The following is a 22034-nucleotide window of genomic DNA, read 5'->3' as shown; positions in this document are numbered from 1 at the left end:
CTTACTTTTCAGATGTTCCGGGTTTCCGAAACCGGGTATGAATAACTTAATGATTTGATTTGATAATTTGATAGTCTCCATTCACAGTCCACGTGAATACCTATTCAACAATATGAGGACGGTTCAGATTGCTTGTTTAGTTACGAAACTACAGATTGTCAAACTAAGGTTCTCCAAAGGGACTTTTTTTTAGATGTAACGGGTTGCCGGTGGTCACAGTGACCAAATCCGGACCTCCGGGAGGGTTTCTGAAACTAGACATGGGTGCTTTTCATTTGAGCGCAACAGAACTGAACTTGGTCAATACACTGATTTTTGCGAGCAGTTTGAATTTTCGGGTCGAAAACGACCATAAGTCACAATGTGTAACATTAGGCACTAAGGAAGGTTAAAGCAGTTATAATAAACTATTGATATAATATATCTTTCACTCTTTTTTTCCTCTCCTTACAGATATTGGACATCGGAATCCAGCAAACCTCTATTATACAGGACGACATAGTGACGGTTACTTTAAAAATAGCAAGCAGCTTTCCCCGAGAGATATTCTGCCAGCAAGTGTTACTTTCGTTCGAAATGAACCCGAAACAACCGACCGATGGTTCGCCTTCAAGTGCAACGTTGATCGAACCAATTGCGTTGCTGCCAATATCCATACACTTGGACTACAAGCAGGATCGCAGTCTAAGTTGCGCTTCGGTTGCATGTGACAATAAAGCTAAGCAACCGGTCCGAAGGACTAGCAGCACTCGGCGTAAGATATCTCCAACCCAACGTTCGGATTTTACCAACTGTGTAAGCGTCGAGAAAGTTTTGCTCCAGCCTGGACTAAATGTGATCGAACTGCAATCAAAAGCCAAGCGTGTCGGTTCTTGGTCATTCAATCAACTAGCTGTACAGCTGGACAATGTAGAATTCCTATCAGAAAGTCTACCACAAGGGTTGCCCAGTTTTGAAATCATTACTAAAGCTTCATCAGCCGTTCTGAATTTTATGAACCTGATAGCAGGAGTCGAACAACCAGTAAAACTCATCGTTTCCGGAGGCAGTTTTCGTTTCCCTAAGGACGCAAGTATAGTACTTAAATGTTCGAAGAACCTCAAAATGAGAATTGCCAGTTTAGATGAAACCGTTGTGAAATCTACCTTCGAACGAGAGCTTGTGGTCAATTTGCAGAATTTTGAATCATTTGAAGAACGAACGATCGATTTAGAAGCCCTTTGCGATTTGCCTGGCAGGCGTGAGGAGAAACCCATCGAACAAAAAGTGACCCTCCAGGTTCCTTGGAGCCGTAATGAAATTCAAATCCCTCTACACTTTTTACCGGCAATGATTGCTTCCTGCCGTTTGCACTCTTCAGGTGCGAGAAAGTTCTTGCAAGTCATTCTAAAGGGGGTCAGCGATCACAAACTCATTCTTAAAGATGCTTCGATGTCCTGTGCTGCTGAAGGAGTGACCATCATCGACATCAATCCCAAATCACAAAACGAAATCATCATGAGCAAAACCGTATCTATTTCGTACCTCTACGAGATCCAGGTCGAAGCACTCAAAGCCGAAAGCGAACTTCCCGTTATACATGTGGACTACAGAATGAAGTTCGCTGATGCTAGCCTTCCGGAGGACATCCGATATTACATTCCGTACTCAGTCACGTTCGACGTGATGGATTATACGACTTTGTTCACCATCTGCGCTAAAATCGAACCATCCGAGCTGTGTCGAGTTAACTCGGTTTGCCATTTGAATCTGCGAATCTCCAAGGTGCACGCCAATCCATTTTCCGATCTGATGTACGAAGTTCTTGCCGATCAGAACATGTGGGTCGTCGTGGGAAGAACGGCAGGTAAGCTAGTTTTAACCAATTGCAGAGACCTGTAACGCCACACTTCCCTTTTTTTTTCAGGCGTCATTTCGATGGAAGACGTCGACAGTCACAGCATCACGCTGGACGTTTTGCCACTGACGGCGGGATTCTTGCCTTTGCCCAACATACGGCTGTCGAAGTACATTTCGGCGAACAAGTCCTCCAAAATGGACGCACATCCTCGACTGCAACCGTTCCCTCCGGGGCAGATTTATAACTCGACCAAGAGCATGCAGATCCACGTACTGGCTAGTAGTAATGTAGAAGCATAATTCCGAGAGTGTGTTGCTTATCAAATATTGTAATACGTTATATATAAAAATCGCACCGTATTAAAATATAGTAGTTGCTACTTTATGCATCTAGTGTGTGATTTGTTTTGTTTTCGGCAGCTTTATTCTCTTTGTCATGAAGAAGTCCCTCTGTTACCGAAATTCGCAAAAATACGGTAGAATGTTTCCACAAATCTAAACAACCGCTTTAACCTTCTTAATGCATTAACCCGTTAACGCCCAAGGTATTCCACAATTGTGCTTTGATCCCGAAATTGTTATCAATAGTTACGTTCCCATAAAATAAACAGTGTTAACATATTATAGCGTTTCCTTTTTCACGAAAGTGCCGTCAGACTTTTTTTTTAAGAAACCTGTAAGAAATTATTTGCAAAATCTCTTTGGTACATATAAATTTTCTCAAGGATTCCACCAATTGATGCTTCTGGTAAAAATTCAATCGGTAAAAGTAGGGATGCAATTTTTGATTTTATTTGTGGTTTTTTTTGTAACATTCGTAAAAATGAAAACAGATAGCAGAAAAAATGTAGCGGAATCAATGAAAAAAAAATCCTTAGTTCATTCTTTCAGAATTGTGTGAGAACTTTAAACTTTATTTTTGATTACAGTAAACATATTTTGATGAAAATTTTAATTGTAAAGGTGTCTGTAAGTAGGCATTCAAATATTTCCAAATATCACTCTCAAGCTGTCGCATGAATGTGGTTAGAAAAACTGCTCACTGCTGAAGAAGCGTCATTCTGGTCTAGATTGCTAGAGATAATTTCCAAATATCTGTATTGAATAAATGTAACAGGAAGGTTTCCTCTACACATTTTTAAACAATGTGGAAATAATTTTGAACATGGGATCTTTATTTACTCGCCCTTAGGATTCCTCTATAAACGTTTTTCAATGACTACGTCAAAACTCATTCTCAAAATTTTGCCCAAATGTTCATCTGGAGTTATGAACAAAGTTTCTCAATGTTTTCCTCAACAACTGTTTTTGTTCAGTTTTTGTTCTATCTTTTCCAACATAGGAATCGGGCAGCGTCTCAACAGTTGAATAACGGGAGGAGTTCTATCGATAGGAATGTTCAATTTTATGCCCTTCATTTTAGGAAAAACCTTTGTGAAACTTTCAATTGTCCTGATTGATGAAAAGTGAGTGCTAGGTAGCCCAACTTTCAGAACTCCCAATTTTTGAGCTGTCACTTTTCCTAGAAGTGGTTGTTGACCCTTTTGAATGACATGAAAAGATGTTCTTGTTTTCAATAAATCGCCGTTATCATCAACTTTGAGCTCAGCACTGAAAGTCGTAATAAGCTTCAAGGGTATGCGACCATATGCTAAGAATCGTTTATCGGTGTCTACTCTTTGGTTGATTATCTTCACGTCCCGCAATTTCATCAATTCCCATGTTGTATCGTCGATAAGGTTGTGCCTAGAAACAGAATCAATGAGCATAGTGATCTGGACACCACATACACGACATTGAATGTCTTCATCTTCTCCATTTCCCACATTGTAAACCGGCAAGTCTTCTGGTGATTCATCACTGCTATTTTCTTTGACGTTAAAAACATTTCTAGTGAGTTTCTCTTAGCGATATTTGTCTCTGGTAGCCGTAAAACTATGCTTACGATTCCGAGTACCCTGGAGATTTGAATCCCAAATAATATAACATAAACAAAAATAGAACTGGTTCGACTTACCCAATCATCGTTGGACTGTGACTTTTGCTTCGATCGACATACCGTACGGAAATGTCCTACTATTCCACATTGTAAGCAAGTTTTGTTGGATTCGGGGCATCTATTTTCAGGACGATGAGATCTATATCCACAACGTAGGCATTTCTTCTTATCTTCTGTAGGAGTGTTGGAACTGGCATATGATCATTTGACATTATTGATTGTTACTTTTTCTTTTTTTTTGCTGTTCATTTTAGCAGATTGATAACGCACCGCTTGAAATGCGTTCACGATTTTTGTAGTATCATCGAGGGTCAATACTTCCTTCTCCAGGCCTTTTGGCGCAGATCATCTGTTGCATATTGAATTATCTTGTCGATAATAGCAATATGACGAATTTCAAGAGCAATCTTTCCAAAACAAGTTTTCCCGCTTTCATTTGAACCCTCGAAGCGAACTTCTCAATTGGTTCATCTTCCTGAGGAGCCATTGACCAAAAGAGGAAACGCTCAATATGATTATCTGCATCATATCGTGATTATCAGCATGACCCGCCGACGTAGGCGGTTGTGGATGATATGATGAACTTGTTGCTATTATAGGCGTTGAGTCGAATCAGAACAATCTCACCAAAATCCATCAAATTTGGCGTTGTTATCAAATCCCATCAGCAATCGATTGGGTATTTCTTTCTCCGCGTGAAGCATACATCATTTGTCATTGTTAGACCACATTGCGTACATGTTTTAACACCACCATATCTAATCCTTACTTTCACGCATTTAATATAACGTTATCACTTAACACAACACAACATCGTACTAAACGCGTCCGAAAAGGTTATTCATTATTTAATATCAAAGTTTTTGTTTCACTATTCACGTATGAATTGAAATGCGGATGGCGTAGCACTAGTTAAATCATCGGCAAAATCGCGAAAAACGTGGAGCAAAACAAAACACGACCGTTCACGGGCAACGCCTACTGCGATCTTCACGTGGTTTATGGATAGCCCCTTGATATAAAATTCGATATTGTTTTTTCTTTCGATTACCATCCTATTCCATCAATTTATGCACTTTAGGGATGCCTGATTTTTAAAAACAAAGTCAAAATAGTAAACGTGAGTGCCTCAAAAAGCGTCATCATCGTTGGCCTGTATTCTATATTATCGATTAGATAGTGAACAGCATTGGTGAATGGATTCCCCTATTGCCAAGTTCAATGACACTACCTACCTAGACTCGTTTCGATAAGTAATACTGGGGTATCGAAATTTTGCCATTATCTTATCGAATGATAATATTGCAACTGCACCAACCAATGCAAGTTGTGCTTTGTCCCCAAAAAATAAAAACGAAATGTATGCGCAGTACGCAAATAGCCATGAACCGTAGTGGAAATCCTCCGGCAGAAGATATTCCTTTGAACACTGTTCGTCCTGATGCGAATGACGTAGTTGATGGCAATGGAGGAAAGTTCGCTCAGAAAATCGACTTGCACAGCTACGCAGGACTGACGACCATTTTGGCCGTCAATCTGCAGCAGCTGTATCTGCTGTTTACCGTAGGACCGGAACTGGGGCCAATGTTTTACATTCTAACAACGCTATCTCTGATCTCCGCTGTACTCGTGGTATGTTTTCTACGCTCCTTTCAGCTTAGTCATAGTGATAACCATAAATTTTATTATTTTTTAGACCGCTCTTCTTCCTATCCGATACATTTTGGAAAAAGGCCTTACTTCAAAGATTCTCTACTATACAAGTCTGGTGTTGTATATCCTGATACTGGTCTTCAATCTAGCCCTGCAAATTTTTGATCACACCGTGGAGAAATGTCAAGTGCTTTTGAACCAACCATTGCCGCCTGTACAGACCAGCGATAATATCCCGAAATAACGGTACGAGTGCAAATACGTGATTAGTAAGGAATAAACATTTATTGAACAATTTTAGTGGTAGTCTAGATTTTGGTAGAGGTATGTGTTAAATTAGAGTGTTCAAAATATAAAAAGATACATATAACTTATAACTCGAATAGAATAATTGTCTTTGTAAAAATCGATTAGAACGAACAAGAAACCAGTGCTCAAAATATGCTCGAATTGTTTAAAATTTTGTTCTTCCTGACTTTTTGCATCTTGCAAGCATTCACCTGGGAAGCGAACCTCAATGATTTGACGGTTTCGTTGAAGCAATCCTGGAAGGGCGAAACGTTGACGAACATCAGCGTTTTGGAGTTACCGCCCAGACTGGGCATGAGAAGGTGCGTCAGTTTAGAATTCCTGTATGGGATGTGTTCGTTTTTCTGCACCAGTGCCAAGATAACGTTGCTGAGTTCGCTGAGCGATCGATTGATGTTCTTAGTTTCGTCCATGCGGGTGCTCGTCTTCGGGCTTTCAGAACCAGCCAGATCGACCAAATTGATGGAACCAATACTGAGCTCAGTCTTTTCTCGATGGGTACCGATTAGCTGAATTTTCGTAACTGCGTGCGATCGCGACGACCGCTCGTTTCCCGCCGTGCAGGCTGTGGCTCGATTCGATTTGGCAATTGACATTAGCTGCCGCAAATGGTTCTTAGTTTGAACGGTTTCCTCGATGATGTTCGATACGTAAACGTCGGTTTTGTTCTTTGCGTTTGCCATGCGAATTTCCAGCTCCTTCGTGGTACCGGATGAATCCAGCAAATCGTACAAAATTTCATTGTAGATTTCCAAGAAATTCACACGAATCTGTAAAAAATTATATATTTTTTGTTAGTGTTATATATTATGACTACCATACCAGCTTGATATGGAAGAAAAGTTGTAGAGTTCTACAGGACACACCAAGCTTTGCATTAGTAGAGGACTCGTATTTAGTTGTTCCATGATTGAAGTACGAATGAGATTTTAAATCTAAAGGTATTGAAAATTGTACATTATCCGTTTAGATTAGTAGCGTTCGATGAAACTCAGAATATACTATATACTGTCGACTCTCCATAACTAACTATCTATGATATTTCTTCGTTCAGTACTCGATATGCAAGGGACCATCGATTTATAGAATTCGATTATCGAGTTATGGAATATACTGACACAAAATATCACAAAATCGAAGGATCAAATGTCTATTACTAATACATATATGATCGCTTCTGTAAGAATGAAATATTATTTTTGTAATTTCTCATCGTAATAGGCTGTTTATCATCACGCCAATCAGTCATGAAACGGCCTACTTGCCTGCACTGAAGTATACAGTGCGGGAATAGTCATTACGCAACTGAAACCAGTGCTGTAATGATTCATTACGCAACGCTTTCTCATTACGCAACTGTATTGAGTTGCGTAATGAATCATTACACAAACCATTTTCATAAATTGTAAAATAATGGTCAATGCATTCCGATATAATTTCTGATACCCTCAAGTAGTCTTCTACGAAATCGCAAAAAATGTTGTACGTAACTCGTTGCACAACTCGATTTTTACAGCACTCGTAGTAATTATAATTCGCGACTCGTGTTGTAAAAATCATCATTCTGCAACTTGTTCCGTAAACTACTATTTGTTTTTTTTTTGTGTGGTATTCAGTTGGAGCTGACTGACAGCTTAACTTGTCAAGGCTGAACCCTCGGTCTGGCTTTTGCCAAGTTTCCCCTCTACCAAGACCAATACTCAGACGGACTATGCTATGGTGCCCACATGAACACTGTTTTTTTATTAGTATTGTGACGTGATAGTTTTTTTTAAATACCCATATTCCCTTGCTTCTGAGAAAAGGAAGCGTTGTGAAAATCAGCAGCTCCATTAGAATTTTTTGAAATAGTAGTGTCATTACTAATATTGTTTAGTCGAAATGGTTTTGGATAATTTGTCATTTACGTGCTATTCTTATTACTCCTGTCTTTTACGTAAGATTTGAGTCTAAAATGTCAATTGTCGTCAAGTATTAACAAAATTAGGCTGTTCAGTAGTAGTTCTAGTTAATTTCAGGTCTTCGCGTTCATATATCCTTAAAGAAAAAAGTCACTTTCCTTGTCTGTTCAACAATTTCTCGAAACTAGCAAGTGTACCCCAACGATCGATCTCAGCGTCTTACTTTCCATAGTCATTTTTATAGTGAATATTTAAGGGTAAAGTTACCTTAGTTAGGCTTCTATTACAGTCTCCTACAAGATTCACTTTTCGGTGGCAAATGCAATGCTTCACAACGCCTACTTTCTACATGTAAATTTTGCGAAAATGAAGCTGGAATCAGATTATTTATACAGTTGTTACAAAAGAGGTATTTCTTATTATGGCAATTTAAAAACCATATTAAAATAAGATTGTCGCCACTTATTTCTACTCAGTGAATCTACTAGTAATTTTCCTCAGAGTAATATTCCCTACGGCGAATATGATAACGATATGTCTAGCTAGCTAATAGTAAGAGTGGCTACGGATCATTCAGGTTAGCAAAAGGCAAACTGATCGGCACCAATAGTATTAATGTCCACTTCGAATAGATTAATTATTTGAAATGGGCATCAATTCTATCAATGACACAGAATGTCCGTTGGATCACATCCGAGATATTATTGCGTCTATGCCATATAAATTATGACGCGTCTTTAAGCAAAAATGCCAAAATGTGATACCACCACTACAGGTTACGCCTTTGGTTTCTATCATATGGGCTAATGGATTATGCCCTCCCATCGCGGCAAGGTCGCATAACCAAGGGGAGGGATTCCGTAAACTACTTTTTGTTGATAGTATTTTACAAACTATGATTTGAAAACTGTTTTCGAAATGTTCGGCAAATCAAGTTGATTTTACTGACAATACATTTTTATTCTCATGTTTTTCAACTTTTATTACATCTTGCTAGTATATATTCACCTCCAAACAAGAATTAGATAGTTTCCTAAAATAAGAATGATTTTAAAACAGATATGGAGTTATGGAGAGAAATTTAACTCTCACGTGACATCGACTGGTGGAGATATCGATTTTTATAAATATCGACTTATAGAGAGCACGATGTTAGGAAAATCTAGCGAGTTTTAGAGTACATCCCAACCTCTTTTTACGACCGCTTATGGGGGGGTCGTAAAAAAAATCGATCGTAAAAAAATCAGGTTTATAATTATGTTTTTGAAAAATGCAACGTCTAGATGGGCTCCTCCTTACAAGGTAGACTTCTGGATGCAATTAAATGTCCGATTGCTTTCCCTGCTCAACATCTGGGCCTATTAACCCCTATAGGCCTGAGTGAAAGCAAACATACTGAAACCCTCACCGCTCAGATGATTCTTAAAGGATTCAATTGATTTTTGTCAGTTCACTGGCCCACATTTCTAGTTTCTGGAAGTGGCCAGAAGCACTCGGAAATATTCCTGTGGCCGGAGTTATTCCGGTGGGTCACTGGGTCAAGTCGGGCAAAAAAGGGCTATTTTTGGGGACATGCCAAGTTACCTTTTTCATTTGCAATGAGAATTATTTTAATTTGCATAAATCATTAAGATCTGATATTCAACATTCTAAATGTAGAGTTATGCACCGTTTAAAATACACCGGATGTGGCCATTCGGACGTAATGCCCGGAAGAACCGGTTATAGATTTGTTGGATACTAACCCGTTTTAATTCTTGAAAAGTAGAAATCAAACATAATTGTGCACTAAAATGCGGATCCTAAGTGGCCAGGAGCCTAAGATAACCGCAAAATAAAAGTTTCATGCTCACTAGCGCCACCTGATGGCAAAATTTTGAACCTCATAGCGTTTATAATGATAGTCCTTGAGCTACTGAACAACTTTGTCGAAGACGCCATCTCTCTAAGTGGTCAGGATCCTGAGATATCCGCAAAACAAAATTTCGATGTTCACTAGCGCCACCTAGTGGCAGAATTCCGCAACTCAAAGACCACCATATGTTAGCCCTTGAACTACTGAACAATTTTGCTGAACATCATGATCCTCTATTTTGAATACTTTTTAAGATAATGATCATTTATAAAAACAGTCGTTAATCTGTATTTCGGTCGTAAAACGAACCGTCGGTAAAAAACGGTCGTAAAAAGAGGTTGGAGTGTATATCGAGTTATAAAAAATCGGGTTGTGGAGATTCGACCTTATATTTTTTGCACAACTTTTCGGCACAGATCTACTAACCCGCTAAATTTTGTTTTAGAACCAGTCTGATAGTACAATAATAATAACATTCTGCTGAACACTTACCTCGTACTCCCATCCAAGTCGTTTGTAGTCCTCGACGGCGTTGAAAATCAAATCCACCGTTCGTGGAATAACGCCCAGGTGATCCGTCACGCCATCCATGGTGTAAGTTTTGCCACTCCCGGTTTGTCCGTAAGCGAAAATACACACATTGTATCCATCCAGAGCCGACTGGATCAGAGGAGCCACATTCTCGAAAATGTCCTCCTGTGTTGTCTTCGAATGGAACACGTGATCGAAGCTGAACTCCATCCGCTTGTTGCTTCCATCAGTTGCCCCGATTTCCAGCGACTGCTCGTCCAGATACTTCCACGCGCTTTCCAATCGATCAGCTTCGGAAACGAGTGGTGGCCGGACACGACAGAAAACACGAATATTACCCCGCAAATCCATGATTGTGTTGTGAAGATCCTTTCGCTCGATGTTGGCCCGGAACAGAATCTCGGCCTTCTTGTCGTTGTCTTCCCGCAGGGCTTCATTCTGCTGCTCCAAAGCAGATGATTTCTCTTGAAGGGATTTTACTAGCTCCCGAAGTTGATGGCGCTCTGTGTCGGCCGCGTTATACTGCTCTTTGAGCAATCGCAGCTCACATTCTGTTTCGTTTAGACTTGTAGAAAGGGACACATTCTTCAACTTGAGGCTGGCATTTTCCGAAACGACCGAAACGTGTTCCGCGTTGAGTTTTTCGTGATCTTGTTTCAATTTGTTCAACTCTTTGAGACAATCGTCATATTTTTGCGGTAGCGATTCCAAATCGGAATTCACCTGGCGGAGATTTTCCAGCTTTTCCTTTAGGACCTGGTGTTTTTCTAGCAAATCTTGGAATCGGGCCTTGTAGTCGTATGGCGGAATCCGCTTGTTAATCACTTTTTTGGCCGCTCCGCCACTGGAAGAGCTGGACTTTTCACTGGATGCACTGGAATTGACCGAAGCTGTTTTTGTGGGAACTACCTTGGCTTTGAATGCGGTCGTCGGCTTCTTACTGGTAGGCTGACCAGAAGCTAAGAAGATAAAAACAGTACAAATTAAGAACAAATGAAGAACAAAAAAACAGTCTTATATAATTGTACCATTATACAAGTTTTTTCGTTCAAATTTAAAGAAATTCTCATCTATCAATTATACAGTGATACCTCCATGAGTCGATGTTCCATGACTCGATATCGACTCATGGAACCATACTAAAAACAAAATATCATGGTTACTATGATGGTCCCTAGAAGCAGCTTTCCAAAGGATTGCTGTTCCATGACTCGATATTTCCATGAGTCGATGGTCCCTTCAATATCGACTCATGGAGGTTTCACTATATTAGCTGGCTATTAGAATAGGTGGGATCAATGTTGTGACTTTATTTTTTTTTTTCTTAAATCGCGTTTCTGGGATTGAACTCATGGCATTTTGCTTCAAAAGCTGACTAGGTAGCCATTAATTCGAAAACCAATGACATCACCATCACACCGATTTCTATATTCGTGAATTGACTACAACCTCACATAGTCTTTTACACCAATTGTTTTACTTCAGAGTTATGACTTTCGAGGTAACGTTATATTCCGATAACTTATATTTGGTATATAGAGTAGAATAGAAATTAAAAAATTTTGCCCAAAAAAATAAACAAACGTATAAGTTAAACAAAATTTCAATAAAAATCAATCGATAGTAGCTGCAAACATTTTCAAAATTTGATTTATAAATGAAGAAAGGCGAAAGTTTAGTGAGTGAGTGAGAGTTTTGGTATTTTTTTCTTTCACTCAGGCCTATACGGGTTAATAGAATCATTTGGGCTCGTACAAAAGCACAAGCAGGAAATCTAAATAAAGAAAAAAAAAAAAACAAACTATTATCCTTTATGTATTCTCACAGAATTCTATCACTATCGGAATGAAAGAACGTTCCGGAAATCCGATTAGTTTCAGCAAAGATGGTAGCAATCATGAGAACATAAATCTGTCTTATCTTTGTGGAATATTTTGATGCATCGCATGAGGTATTATCTCCTTGTCTTGCCATATTTTTGGTACTCAAAGTTACCATCAAATGAGAAAGCTTGAATGAAAAGAAGATGTTCTCCAAAAGTTCGATTTGAAATTTCACTGGAGTTTTTTTCCCTGTGTTAGGCGTATTATCGCTGCGACCTTTTGGTTGACATTTCAGTTATTTTTTTAATATTTAGAAAAATCATGGCCGAAACGCACGACCGCATAGCATCTCACACTTTTTTGTAGGATTCTCCATGAATTTCTAGCGAGGTCCTTAGTAAATTATGACGAGACCTCAATGGAAACTTAACGGAAGTTTTTTTTGCGAAACTTTCAAAGACATTCTCAGTAAATTATTTGTGACGCAATGATTAAAAAAATCCCAGCGGCATTTCCTTACATGATCTTTGGTGAATCTCCAAAAATACTTTAAGCGAACTTCGAATATTTTTTCTATATTCTATGAAATACACTTTTGACTTTCTTACTCACTAAATACACTATGGTGAATTTCACCGTAATCTCAACAGCTGAACAGTTCGATGAAATAAAACACCGTATTTCGTCGGAATTCAACGGATTACGGTGATTTTTTACCGAATACTATAAAAATTGACCGTACTCCGTTAATTTATTTCATCGAACTGTTCAGCTGTTGAGATTTCACAGGAATCCGTAGAATAATTTAGGTGTGTAGGATGTTTTTGGCGTTCTTAGTAATTTCCTATCGTGATCGTGACCAAACTCTAAACAGATTTCTTTAAAAATCATTGGTAAATTGCTGGCAAGATTGTTGCGGGATTCTCTGGACCAAATAAATACATGGATGTTGAAACCCTCGTTAGATTAAAGGATTCGTTTTGGTTGATTCCTGACGAGATGCTGATGTAATTACAGTCATCCCTCCATGAGTCGATATTGAAGGGACCATCGACTCATGGAAATATCGAGTCATGGAACAGCAATGCTAAGGAAAGCTGTTCGAGCGGACCATCATAGTAATCATGAAATTTGATTTTTAGTATGGTTCCATGAGTCGATATCGAGTAATGGAACATCGACTCATGGAGGTTTAACTGTATAAGAGACAGTCTTGCAAAGAGGATCCCTACTGTGGTTTTTGTTGGAAGACTGCAAACAATAACCACAGACAAACAGACGTCACGCTCTCATCGCTGTCTATCGACCAACTTTTTAGCGATCGATTCAAATATTGGGTAGGTGGTCAATCGACCTCCCGCAGCGCTCGCGTCGTTTTTGTTCGTGTTTGACGTTTACACACTACCGCCACCTGTTGGTCCATCGGCCAACTACAGTGTTTTTAGCATTGGGCGTACATGATTTCGCGACTATGATTTTGATCGAGATTTGTTCTAAGTGTTACGTCTGTTTTTCTGTGCAATAACCTTGAGAAAATACTTGTTAGATACCTAGCAAAACAAAAAGTCAAAACACTCTTGTGTCTTCCGAAGAGTGATGAATCATTGGGTGGTATGAATAAAAAGCGTTGAACTCTACTACATGTAGCATCTACTCAAAAACAAAATCCACAAAGTTTACTACACTTTTGGTATGCATAAAAAGCCTTTCGAACATGCAGTACGTACTGCTTTCGAACATGAGCTTATACTACATAGGCCTTTTCATGTGACAGATCCGTCTATGCATTTGTTTACATCGGTGGAGGACCGGTGCTAACACGGGCCTGTCATTTTCATAGAAGAAATGTCAAAGTGCTTCCCGATCAGCTGATTTGAGACGTCATTTGAATAGGCATATACGGGTAGAAGTGACTGATGCTGCACGTTAAGAAATTTCCATTCGGAATGCAGTGTGATTCTGCACTTAAAGACAAATCCACAGGCAAAACAAATCTATTTAGAGTGACGCTTGAATTAATACAAATGCATGTAATCTAATCGATTACGCGACAATTTGCACAAAAGTATGAAGGTGCTGAAATTTGACAAGATTTGTAGTGTAATTTTGCTATTAGTCTTGTATTCTCTTTACGTGTATGATTTTATGATGATGGTACATCAAAGAATTTTCTGGGTGGTTTTCGGTCTTCGCCAACGCCAGTGATTGACGATTTTTTTAATTTAAACTTAAAATCTATGAAGAGATCTTTAGATTACCGCTATCAAACTAGGAATCACTAGATAGATTCTGGTGAAATTGCGGAAGAATTTTGATGCTCCCCGTGTGTTTTCTTAACAGCATGTTGAATTCCGGAAATTCTAAGTGTTATTGTGATATTCTCGTTATTTCGGCGGGGTTTCTGATAGTACCCTTGGAATTTCTAGAATGTATACTGTAGAGTTTTTTATGGGAATTGTAGTGACACTGATGGTAGTCGTTAGAATTCAATAAGGATCTCCCCTAAAACACCAGGGTTTCCTTTGAAATTATTAAAATTCTTATCGATTTCACAAAAAAAAAACCATTGCGATCTAGAAAATATTTACCGACATTCAAAAGGTTTATATTAAAGCTTTGCTTTGAAATTCCAACGGAACTGGACATCGACGGAATCTTAAAGGTTTTACAATAATTTCAAAGATTGATTTTCAGAATTCCAAATATTCACACAATAATTCGCAGGAATCCCACCGCAATCTCATAGATTCTTACAGAAATATCGTCTCAAAGATACCCACAGAATTCAAAGAGATTAATTACCGGAATCCCATTCCCACCCGAATTCTAGAGTTTTTACCAGATTTCTAATATTTCCGCAATATTCCTAGAGTGGCTTTTAAAATTACAGAATTATCATTAAAAATTCGACATTCCTATCGGAATCCCAAAGTTCCTACAGGAATTCCGGAATTCCAAAGGAAATCTGAGATATCAGAATTTACATGTAAAATTACTTCTCGCATAACTTATGATCTCGCCCTAAAAGCCATGGGTAACCATGTGTGTAGCTCGTTGTTTCTGAGCATTTGAAAAGATTTACACGTTATTAAACAACTCTATGGTGAAGAAAGGATCATTCTCTACCTGCCGGTGGTGTTGGTTTGGATGCTTATTCATTCATTTGCTCAGAAACAACGAGCTACACACGTGGTTACCAATGGCTTTTGGGGCGTTATCTCAGATTATGCAAGACTTCATAAATATCTGAATTCACTCCGACATCCAAAAATTCCTAGAAAATAACATAATTATCGTAATGCCAGAATTCACACGGATATTACAAATTGCTACAGTCGATAATTTTACCGGAATCTCAGAATTGGCGGGGCGTAACCTCAGAATTCCTAAGCAAAACTTAATATACCTTCCGAAATATCAAAACTCATGTCGTTTTCCCATGATTTTACGTAAAAGTAAATTATTCCATTCAATTTCTCAATCTCAAAGCATGAGTAGCAACCTCTGAAGCTAACTACCAGTAGCTTTGTAGTAAATGCTACCTTTATTCATAGCAACGCGTTGTTTGTAGTATGTTCGAAAGGTGTAGAAAGGAAAATGACACAAATATGTTCCACTCGTGTTCCACATATAGCGTTTACTATCGAGAATGTAGTAAACTCAACTTTACTACATTTTATTCATACCGCTCAATGACATAAAAAACTTTAGAAGTGATGCATTTGTTACAGCAAAAGGGCAGTTTTTACTTAAGGGGGGCGTATTACACCTTTTTACCTTACTCTAATAAGGCAATCCATGAGACAGCTGCGATCAGCTGGTTTTTTGTTTACCATGAGTTTTTGACGTTTCGCGATTGGAGTGACCGTTCGATTACAAAAGAAAAAGTAAAGCTCTGATAACACTCGCATGCTTTGTTTACCCCTTCGCTTCAGTTGCATGCACACTTTTAGCTGTCAGTCCTATCGCGGAAAGTCCTCATGGATAGCCTTAAATCCTTTTTTTTTTCAAATTAACAACACTAACAATTAATTGACTTATTATAACTTTCAATCGGTTCAAACATAGAAAACATTACATTAAACTTAAACCAGTAAACTATGCAAAAAACATACTCAGGATGGTTATAAAACGAAGCCAAATCTCGACTTTTCAGGAGCACAAGTCTTGAAAACCAAACAACGCTCTGCGTTGATGACACCTGGGAGGGAGAAACCGATGCGAAATTTATGTACGTCAATTGAGTGAGCCGAGATTCACGAACTGTTACTGTGAGCCAGGATCTTGAACAATGGACAAACATGGTAAAAGCGCGTAATTGAGCAAAATATATTTTTACATTTCATCAAAGGTGACAAAAATCGAATGAGAATCACTTCATGCATCTTCAAAAATAATGTCACGAAAGCATCTTTTATTCTGGTACACAACAAAAGAAAACTACACTCAAAATAATCCAAACGTCATTGTTACGTGAAAACATACGTGTTTTTTTTCCATCGCACTTTTCACGTAGCTCTTACGTTAATCATAGGTAGCCAAGAATGAACGCATGAACTTTTGAACTTCGTCCATTCCACCGGCGCTGGATTTTCCGGTAGCTTTTACGAAGCGTTTTAATAGGACCTAGATGGTTTTGCATTAAATTAACTAGAATATAGACCAACCTTATCTCTAATAGGCTTTGGAAGAAAACTAATTCCCAATTGGAAAATGTAAACAAATCTAAAAGATTGTGATATTTTTATATTCAATCTGAGCATTATGAATCTTGTTTCCCAAATGTTGTGAGTATGTTCTGTTTTGTTGCAGCTTTCGCGTGCTAAAATTGATAGAGGTTATAAATCAGGTGTAAAATATGAAGTAATGCAGGGATTCTTCGGTATTAAAAGCATATTTACCTTAAAATCAATCTAACACAGGGTTTAAAGTTCAGCAGCTTCTGAAGTTCTGCAAAAATCAAGCGGGCGCCATCTTAGGATTTGCGCTCAACACCGAATGTATGTACAATATGCAGGTGTCAAAATGAACTTAGGCATCTACGTGAATTCCACGTGAGTGCGATAGGTAACCTCAGTAACAATTACCGATTCACTATTTGATGGTTATTAATGGCTTAGTGATCTTTATCTTAGTCAGGTGAAGTGAAGGCAAAATGAATTTGGAATGATCTACGTGATGTTTCACGTAGCAATGACGTTTGATTTTTTTTGAGTGTAGCGATTTTCATCAACCTTAAGGCGAAGTAGGCCGTCATTGAAATATTAGACTGGCCCACCTTAGTATGGGAGAAAAATAAAGTTGTATAATTCCACGGGGCACCACCAGGATTATTCTTTAGGGTTAGAGGGAGACTTCCTGAAAGTTTCAGCTCATTTGGTCGTTCCATGAGCTGGCGCAATTGAATTGAAGTTAATATGGGATTTTCAGCTCCAACACATAGAAAACAGCACATCATCTCCTGTTTGAGTCAGGAAAATGGTTGATCGCGTTCAATTGAACCCAGAATGTCAAAAACACTACTTGATACTATAGCAAATAATATTGTAGAAGGTTGTATGATGATTAAAATTGATAAAGTTGGTGTTTTAACTATCTGAAGTAGATTTGCAATATTGCATAGTATTCCTTCAACTTAGCTGGGTGGTAGCCACTAAGCGCATCATAGCCACCTATGACGCTGGGCGAGCTGCGACACAAAGTGCATGCACATGTGTGATTGTACGGGAGTGCTGATCTAAGCCTAACTTTCAACAACTGAAAGCTTAATGAAAATGAGCTTAAATCCAGATACAACCTTCGGCAACTATGTTCATTAGCGTATCAACTAGTGAATTTGTCATTCTGGGCTCAATTGAACGCGATTGACTAGTGTACGAGACGAAACAGTGACATAGGGTCAATTTTCAATATATTTGAGACGAATATTCCATACAAACTTTGAATTGAATGCGCCAGCTGGGGGAGCAACCAAATGAGTTGAAATTTTGAGAGAGCTTTTTTCTTACCCTAAGGCACATATCTAGGGGGTGCCCCGTTGAATTTTACAACTTTTTTGTTTAAGGGCCAGTCTATTGAAATATGTACGCGTCGTTGATGAGTGTTGCTAATTCATCTCACGATTTCGAATCAAAGAAAATCAGTTGGTTTTGCACTGACACAGCTGAAAAAGTATCAGCATACTTTATGCATGTAAGCGCGTACAGTGTTACTTTTTCAAGTCAATATAAACTATCGAGAAAGAGTTTTATCACTTTGAAATGCAAGCTGAAAAGTAATCATTGTTGCCAAAACGAATGACGGGCTAATTAGCCTTAAGCCACTATGGTAAGTTGAGTGTCGTTGGCAAGCTTTTCTTGCAGTTTGGAAAAACTTTGCTGCATATTTCGTGTGTAGTATCTGCGCCTCCCTCCCAGGTCCCCACCACCAGCAAGCAATTTGATCGATTTTCAAGACGAACGGTTGTTAGATTCTCCAGACTTGTGCACTTTTCAAGTTTGCTCGGTTTTATAATCACCTTAAGCCACTAAATGGTAAGTTGACTTTGGTTGTAAATATCCATCAACCGGCGAAAAAAAGTCATTTTTTCTTACAAAACGGCCAAGTTTGGAAACTTGGATCTTGACTCCTAGAGCTCCGATTGATCTGAAATTTCTATCGTCACTAGCAAATAACTTGAAATTTATGCAGTAACTCACGCCATTTTGATCACACACATTGAAGTTATCGCAAATGTCTCATATTGAAAAAAATGGCAGAAATATCAAATGGTTCTGATATATTTTAAAAACTATGAATTTCACAGAAAAAAAAAAGTTTTACACTCATTTTTCTCTTGTTAAGTCAAACATTTTTACCAAAGGGATATTGCTCTAAATTCTTTAGTTTCAAAAATAGACAACTACCGAAAAACTAAACATTACATATAGGGTGCAAAGCTACTTAGGCACTTCCATGATTCACTTTGGCATGGGGGGTTTTTCTCGGCTGAATTGTCGCAGATTTTGCAATAAGAAGCACTTCAATACGACGCACATTGTGGCAAAATATGAGCTCAGTAGCTTTCAAAAAACCCCACTGCCGAAGTGAATCAAAAGTGCCAAGAATAGGATCCGGCTCCCTACTTTACAATTGGATTAAATGGACAAATTGATGTGAAGTTTTGCGAGAAAGTTACACGCCTTCTCGGTGAGAATCGAAGTCACGACTCCCTGATCTCTAGTTAGGGCGCGTTACCCCTATACCACGAAAGGACTCATGAACGCAGAAGTTAACCTGAATTCTATTTCAGTTCAATAATCACGCGGTCCTTTTTCGCAAAGTGCACCTCTTTCGAATTAAATGCCCATCCAAACACAACGCTTTCTATTTATATCCAATGCCTAGCCCGAGATCGCATTATATTTTAGGCATTGGAAAACTTCACAACAATTTCTATTCTATTCTAAGCGCTTGCACAGCCAATATTGAAAAGCATCCTGGAAATATCAGAATTTCTTCTGGTATTTTCTTGTCAACATTAAGGCTGAGTAGCCCATCATTCGTTTTGGCAACAATGATGACTTTTCAGCTTGCATTTCAAAGTGATAAAACTCAGTCCTGATAGTTTATATTGACTTGAAAATATATCACTGTACGCACTAACATGCATAAAGTATGCTGATACTTTTTCAGCTGTGTCAGTGTAAAACCAACTGATTTTCTTTGATTCGAAATCGTGAGATGAATTAGCAACAATCATCAACGACGCGTACAAATTTCAATGACGGCCTACTTCGCCTTAATATTTGTAGCATATTGGTAATGGGATACAAATATTAAAATGGCCAGGCCCACTGTGCAGACTTGGTGTTGAAGATAATTTAAAAATTGTCGGCGATCAGATTATTCAATTGTGAATAACATGATAGACGAAAGTTTTTTAAATTTTGTAAAGGAAGAAACGGGGAACTTCACAACAATTTGTCCATTTAATCCAATTGCAAAGTTTTTGTAATGTTTAGTTTTTCGGTAGTTGTTGTACTTCCACTCGGCTGGTTAGCCGTTAAACCACGAATCATAATTAGTTAAAAATCCCAGGTTAAAAATAAGTATTCAAAAATAGTTTAAAATCACAAATTCAGCATTTTTGACACAATATTTTTGTAATTGTATATTTGCGATAACTTTAAAGTGGGTGATCAAAATGCTGTGATTTTTTCACAGCACAAATTTAAAGTTGCGGTAAAAATTTCAGCCCAATAGGAGCTAGAATCCAAGTCACCAAACTCACTGGTCATTTTGTATAGAAAACGGTAAAATTATTTTTTTTTTTCGCCGGTTACTGTATATATATCTATATAAATAAAAATGGAATGGTGTTTGTATGTCACAAAATGGCTTAGAAGCTGATGAACGGATTGACGAAAGTTTTTCACAGTTTCACTCGACAAAGGATGCGACGTGATAGTGCGAGGAAAAAGTTTGGGAAAGGCTCCAGAATTATTGGGAAAACAGGAGAAAACTAATGTGTAATTTTGTATCGAGGATTACATGACGTTTTACAACAGCCTACTTGATGGCAAAACGAAGTAACGGGCACCTCCGCGGATGTTGTGACGGAATTTGTTTGTGAAACTGGCAACACTGCAATAGAGAAATAGTCAGTAGTGTTCTTTGGAAGAGAAGAGTTCGGGAGGCCGTTTCTTTGGTAGTGCGGAGTGAACACCAAAATGTATGTAATTATAATAATTGTAATTTGTAATATTTATACTGAATAAACCATTTTCAGCATTGAAGCTGCGAGCATTGAGGCTGCTGTCAATTTTTGTGTGTTTCTGCCAAAGGTGACTCTCCCCCTCCCCAACAGCGGATTTAAACTGGCTCCTCCGCGGAGGTGCAAAATGATCTCTGAAATCGATCCCTGTACTCGGTTTTGATCGACTTTTTTTCTCATAAAAACGGACTGGTGGGACACCGAGGTACTGTTCCGTTGAATACTGTTAATAGTAGGATAAATATACTTACCGGGAGCAATTGTGGAAGTGACCGATTTGGTGGCAAAAACTCTTCCCGTGGCACTTGCCGTTCCGTTTGTTTTGCTTGCTTTCGAGGGCAATCCGGAGGTTATCGATGAAAGCTGCCGTTTAAATTGCTGAGCCGCGTTATTCGTCTCTGGACCCAAACTGGAGGGAACCCTCATGTTAATATCGGTGGCGGAAACACTTCGGCGTAGATTGGTCGGCCTAAAAACTTGTTTCCCCTGAGAATTACTTGCCGAATTTAGATTACTTTTAGCCGAAGAAATGGTTTCCAAATTTGGCACAAACTTGGGTCGGTGAAAATTTGGCCTGCTGAGGTCGGTTGCCGAGCGACTGCGACGCAATTTGCCACGGTTCAAAACGGCAGCATTGACAAGCTCGGGAGAAGCGAACCGTTTTCCGTTGAAATCCAAATCGGCCGGAACGTTCAGCAAATCGGAAAAAGGAGGCCGGGCGTTACCCGGGAGACTTGCCATTCCGGTTGGTTTTTTGATAAAGCTGGGTTTGGGTATTTTGGACTCCATCATTGTGTCGTTGATCTCGCAGGCTGTTGATAGGAAACAATTTCATTACCTACTACTTTTGGCTTTTATTCAATGATTTACTTACCGAATCCTGCAATATTCTTCAATAGAACAATAAACAACACTTTTTCTTCTGAAAAAACACGTATTTTAAATCCGGAGAACGATTATTTTCTGTTTCCGCATACAGGTGACCGTTTATTTTGCCAGTGAAAGCGTCGTCGAAGATGAGTAAAAATTAAAATTTCGCGGGTCACTCACCGAAGCAGTAACCGTCAAAAACATTAGACAGCAGCGCCGCCGTGTGCCGAGCATAAAAAGTAGTAGGCACGCTAAACAAATGTTACTCATCCAGGGGATCATTGAAGGTAACTCTTATGGCACTCACTGCATCAAAACAACTAAGCCACCGCATGGATAAATATTGTTTAGGGCCTGTTCATAAATTTCATAATGCTAGATGGGGTGGGTGGGTATCCTCAAAATGTTACAGTTCACACAAAATTTGTAAAATATTCATACAGAAAGCGTTACAAGGGGATGGGTGGGTATCAAAAATGACAATTTCTGGCGTTATGAA

The 22034-nt window shown here is 38.7% G+C and overlaps 3 protein-coding genes across 3 annotated transcripts in view; 2 read left to right on the top strand and 1 right to left on the bottom strand.

Annotated features, from left to right (window-relative positions):
• The window catches only part of LOC5573883 (trafficking protein particle complex subunit 10), a 34015-nt gene extending 31782 nt beyond the window's left edge, over positions 1–2233 (top strand). Inside the window, 2 exon segments of the mRNA XM_001654863.2 lie at positions 454–1846; positions 1907–2233. Of these exon segments, the coding sequence (XP_001654913.2) occupies positions 454–1846; positions 1907–2139 (1626 nt within the window). The 3' untranslated portion in view covers positions 2140–2233.
• Positions 2234–4941: 2708 nt separating this feature from the next.
• On the top strand, positions 4942–5874 carry LOC23687458. The gene is made up of 2 exons (XM_011495260.2): positions 4942–5470; positions 5535–5874. Exons 1-2 carry the CDS (start codon positions 5132–5134, stop codon positions 5733–5735), a joined length of 540 nt encoding a protein of 179 aa, XP_011493562.2. The 5' UTR covers positions 4942–5131; the 3' UTR covers positions 5736–5874.
• Positions 5751–21715, bottom strand: LOC5573884 (protein claret segregational). The gene is made up of 4 exons (XM_021851189.1): positions 21540–21715; positions 20917–21477; positions 10049–11046; positions 5751–6570 (listed from the first exon to the last, which is right to left on the bottom strand). Exons 2-4 carry the CDS (start codon positions 21455–21457, stop codon positions 5926–5928), a joined length of 2184 nt encoding a protein of 727 aa, XP_021706881.1. The 5' UTR covers positions 21458–21477; positions 21540–21715; the 3' UTR covers positions 5751–5925.
• Positions 21716–22034: the final 319 nt, after the last annotated feature.

Source organism: Aedes aegypti, chromosome 3, assembly GCF_002204515.2.
Source record: "Aedes aegypti strain LVP_AGWG chromosome 3, AaegL5.0 Primary Assembly, whole genome shotgun sequence".
Taxonomy (NCBI): Eukaryota; Metazoa; Arthropoda; class Insecta; order Diptera; family Culicidae; genus Aedes; species Aedes aegypti.
This window is presented reverse-complemented; position numbering and strand designations above follow the sequence as displayed.

Coding starts and splice junctions, on each gene's coding strand:
- LOC23687458 (XM_011495260.2), top strand. CDS start 5,132: ATGATAATATTGCAACTGCACCAACCAATGCAAGTTGTGCTTTGTCCC. Junction 5,471..5,534: donor TGATCTCCGCTGTACTCGTG/GTATGTTTTCTA, acceptor ATTATTTTTTAG/ACCGCTCTTCTTCCTATCCG.
- LOC5573884 (XM_021851189.1), bottom strand. CDS start 21,457: ATGATGGAGTCCAAAATACCCAAACCCAGCTTTATCAAAAAACCAACC. Junction 11,047..20,916: donor CACTTCCACAATTGCTCCCG/GTAAGTATATTT, acceptor TTATCTTCTTAG/CTTCTGGTCAGCCTACCAGT. Junction 6,571..10,048: donor GACTTGGATGGGAGTACGAG/GTAAGTGTTCAG, acceptor AATTTTTTACAG/ATTCGTGTGAATTTCTTGGA.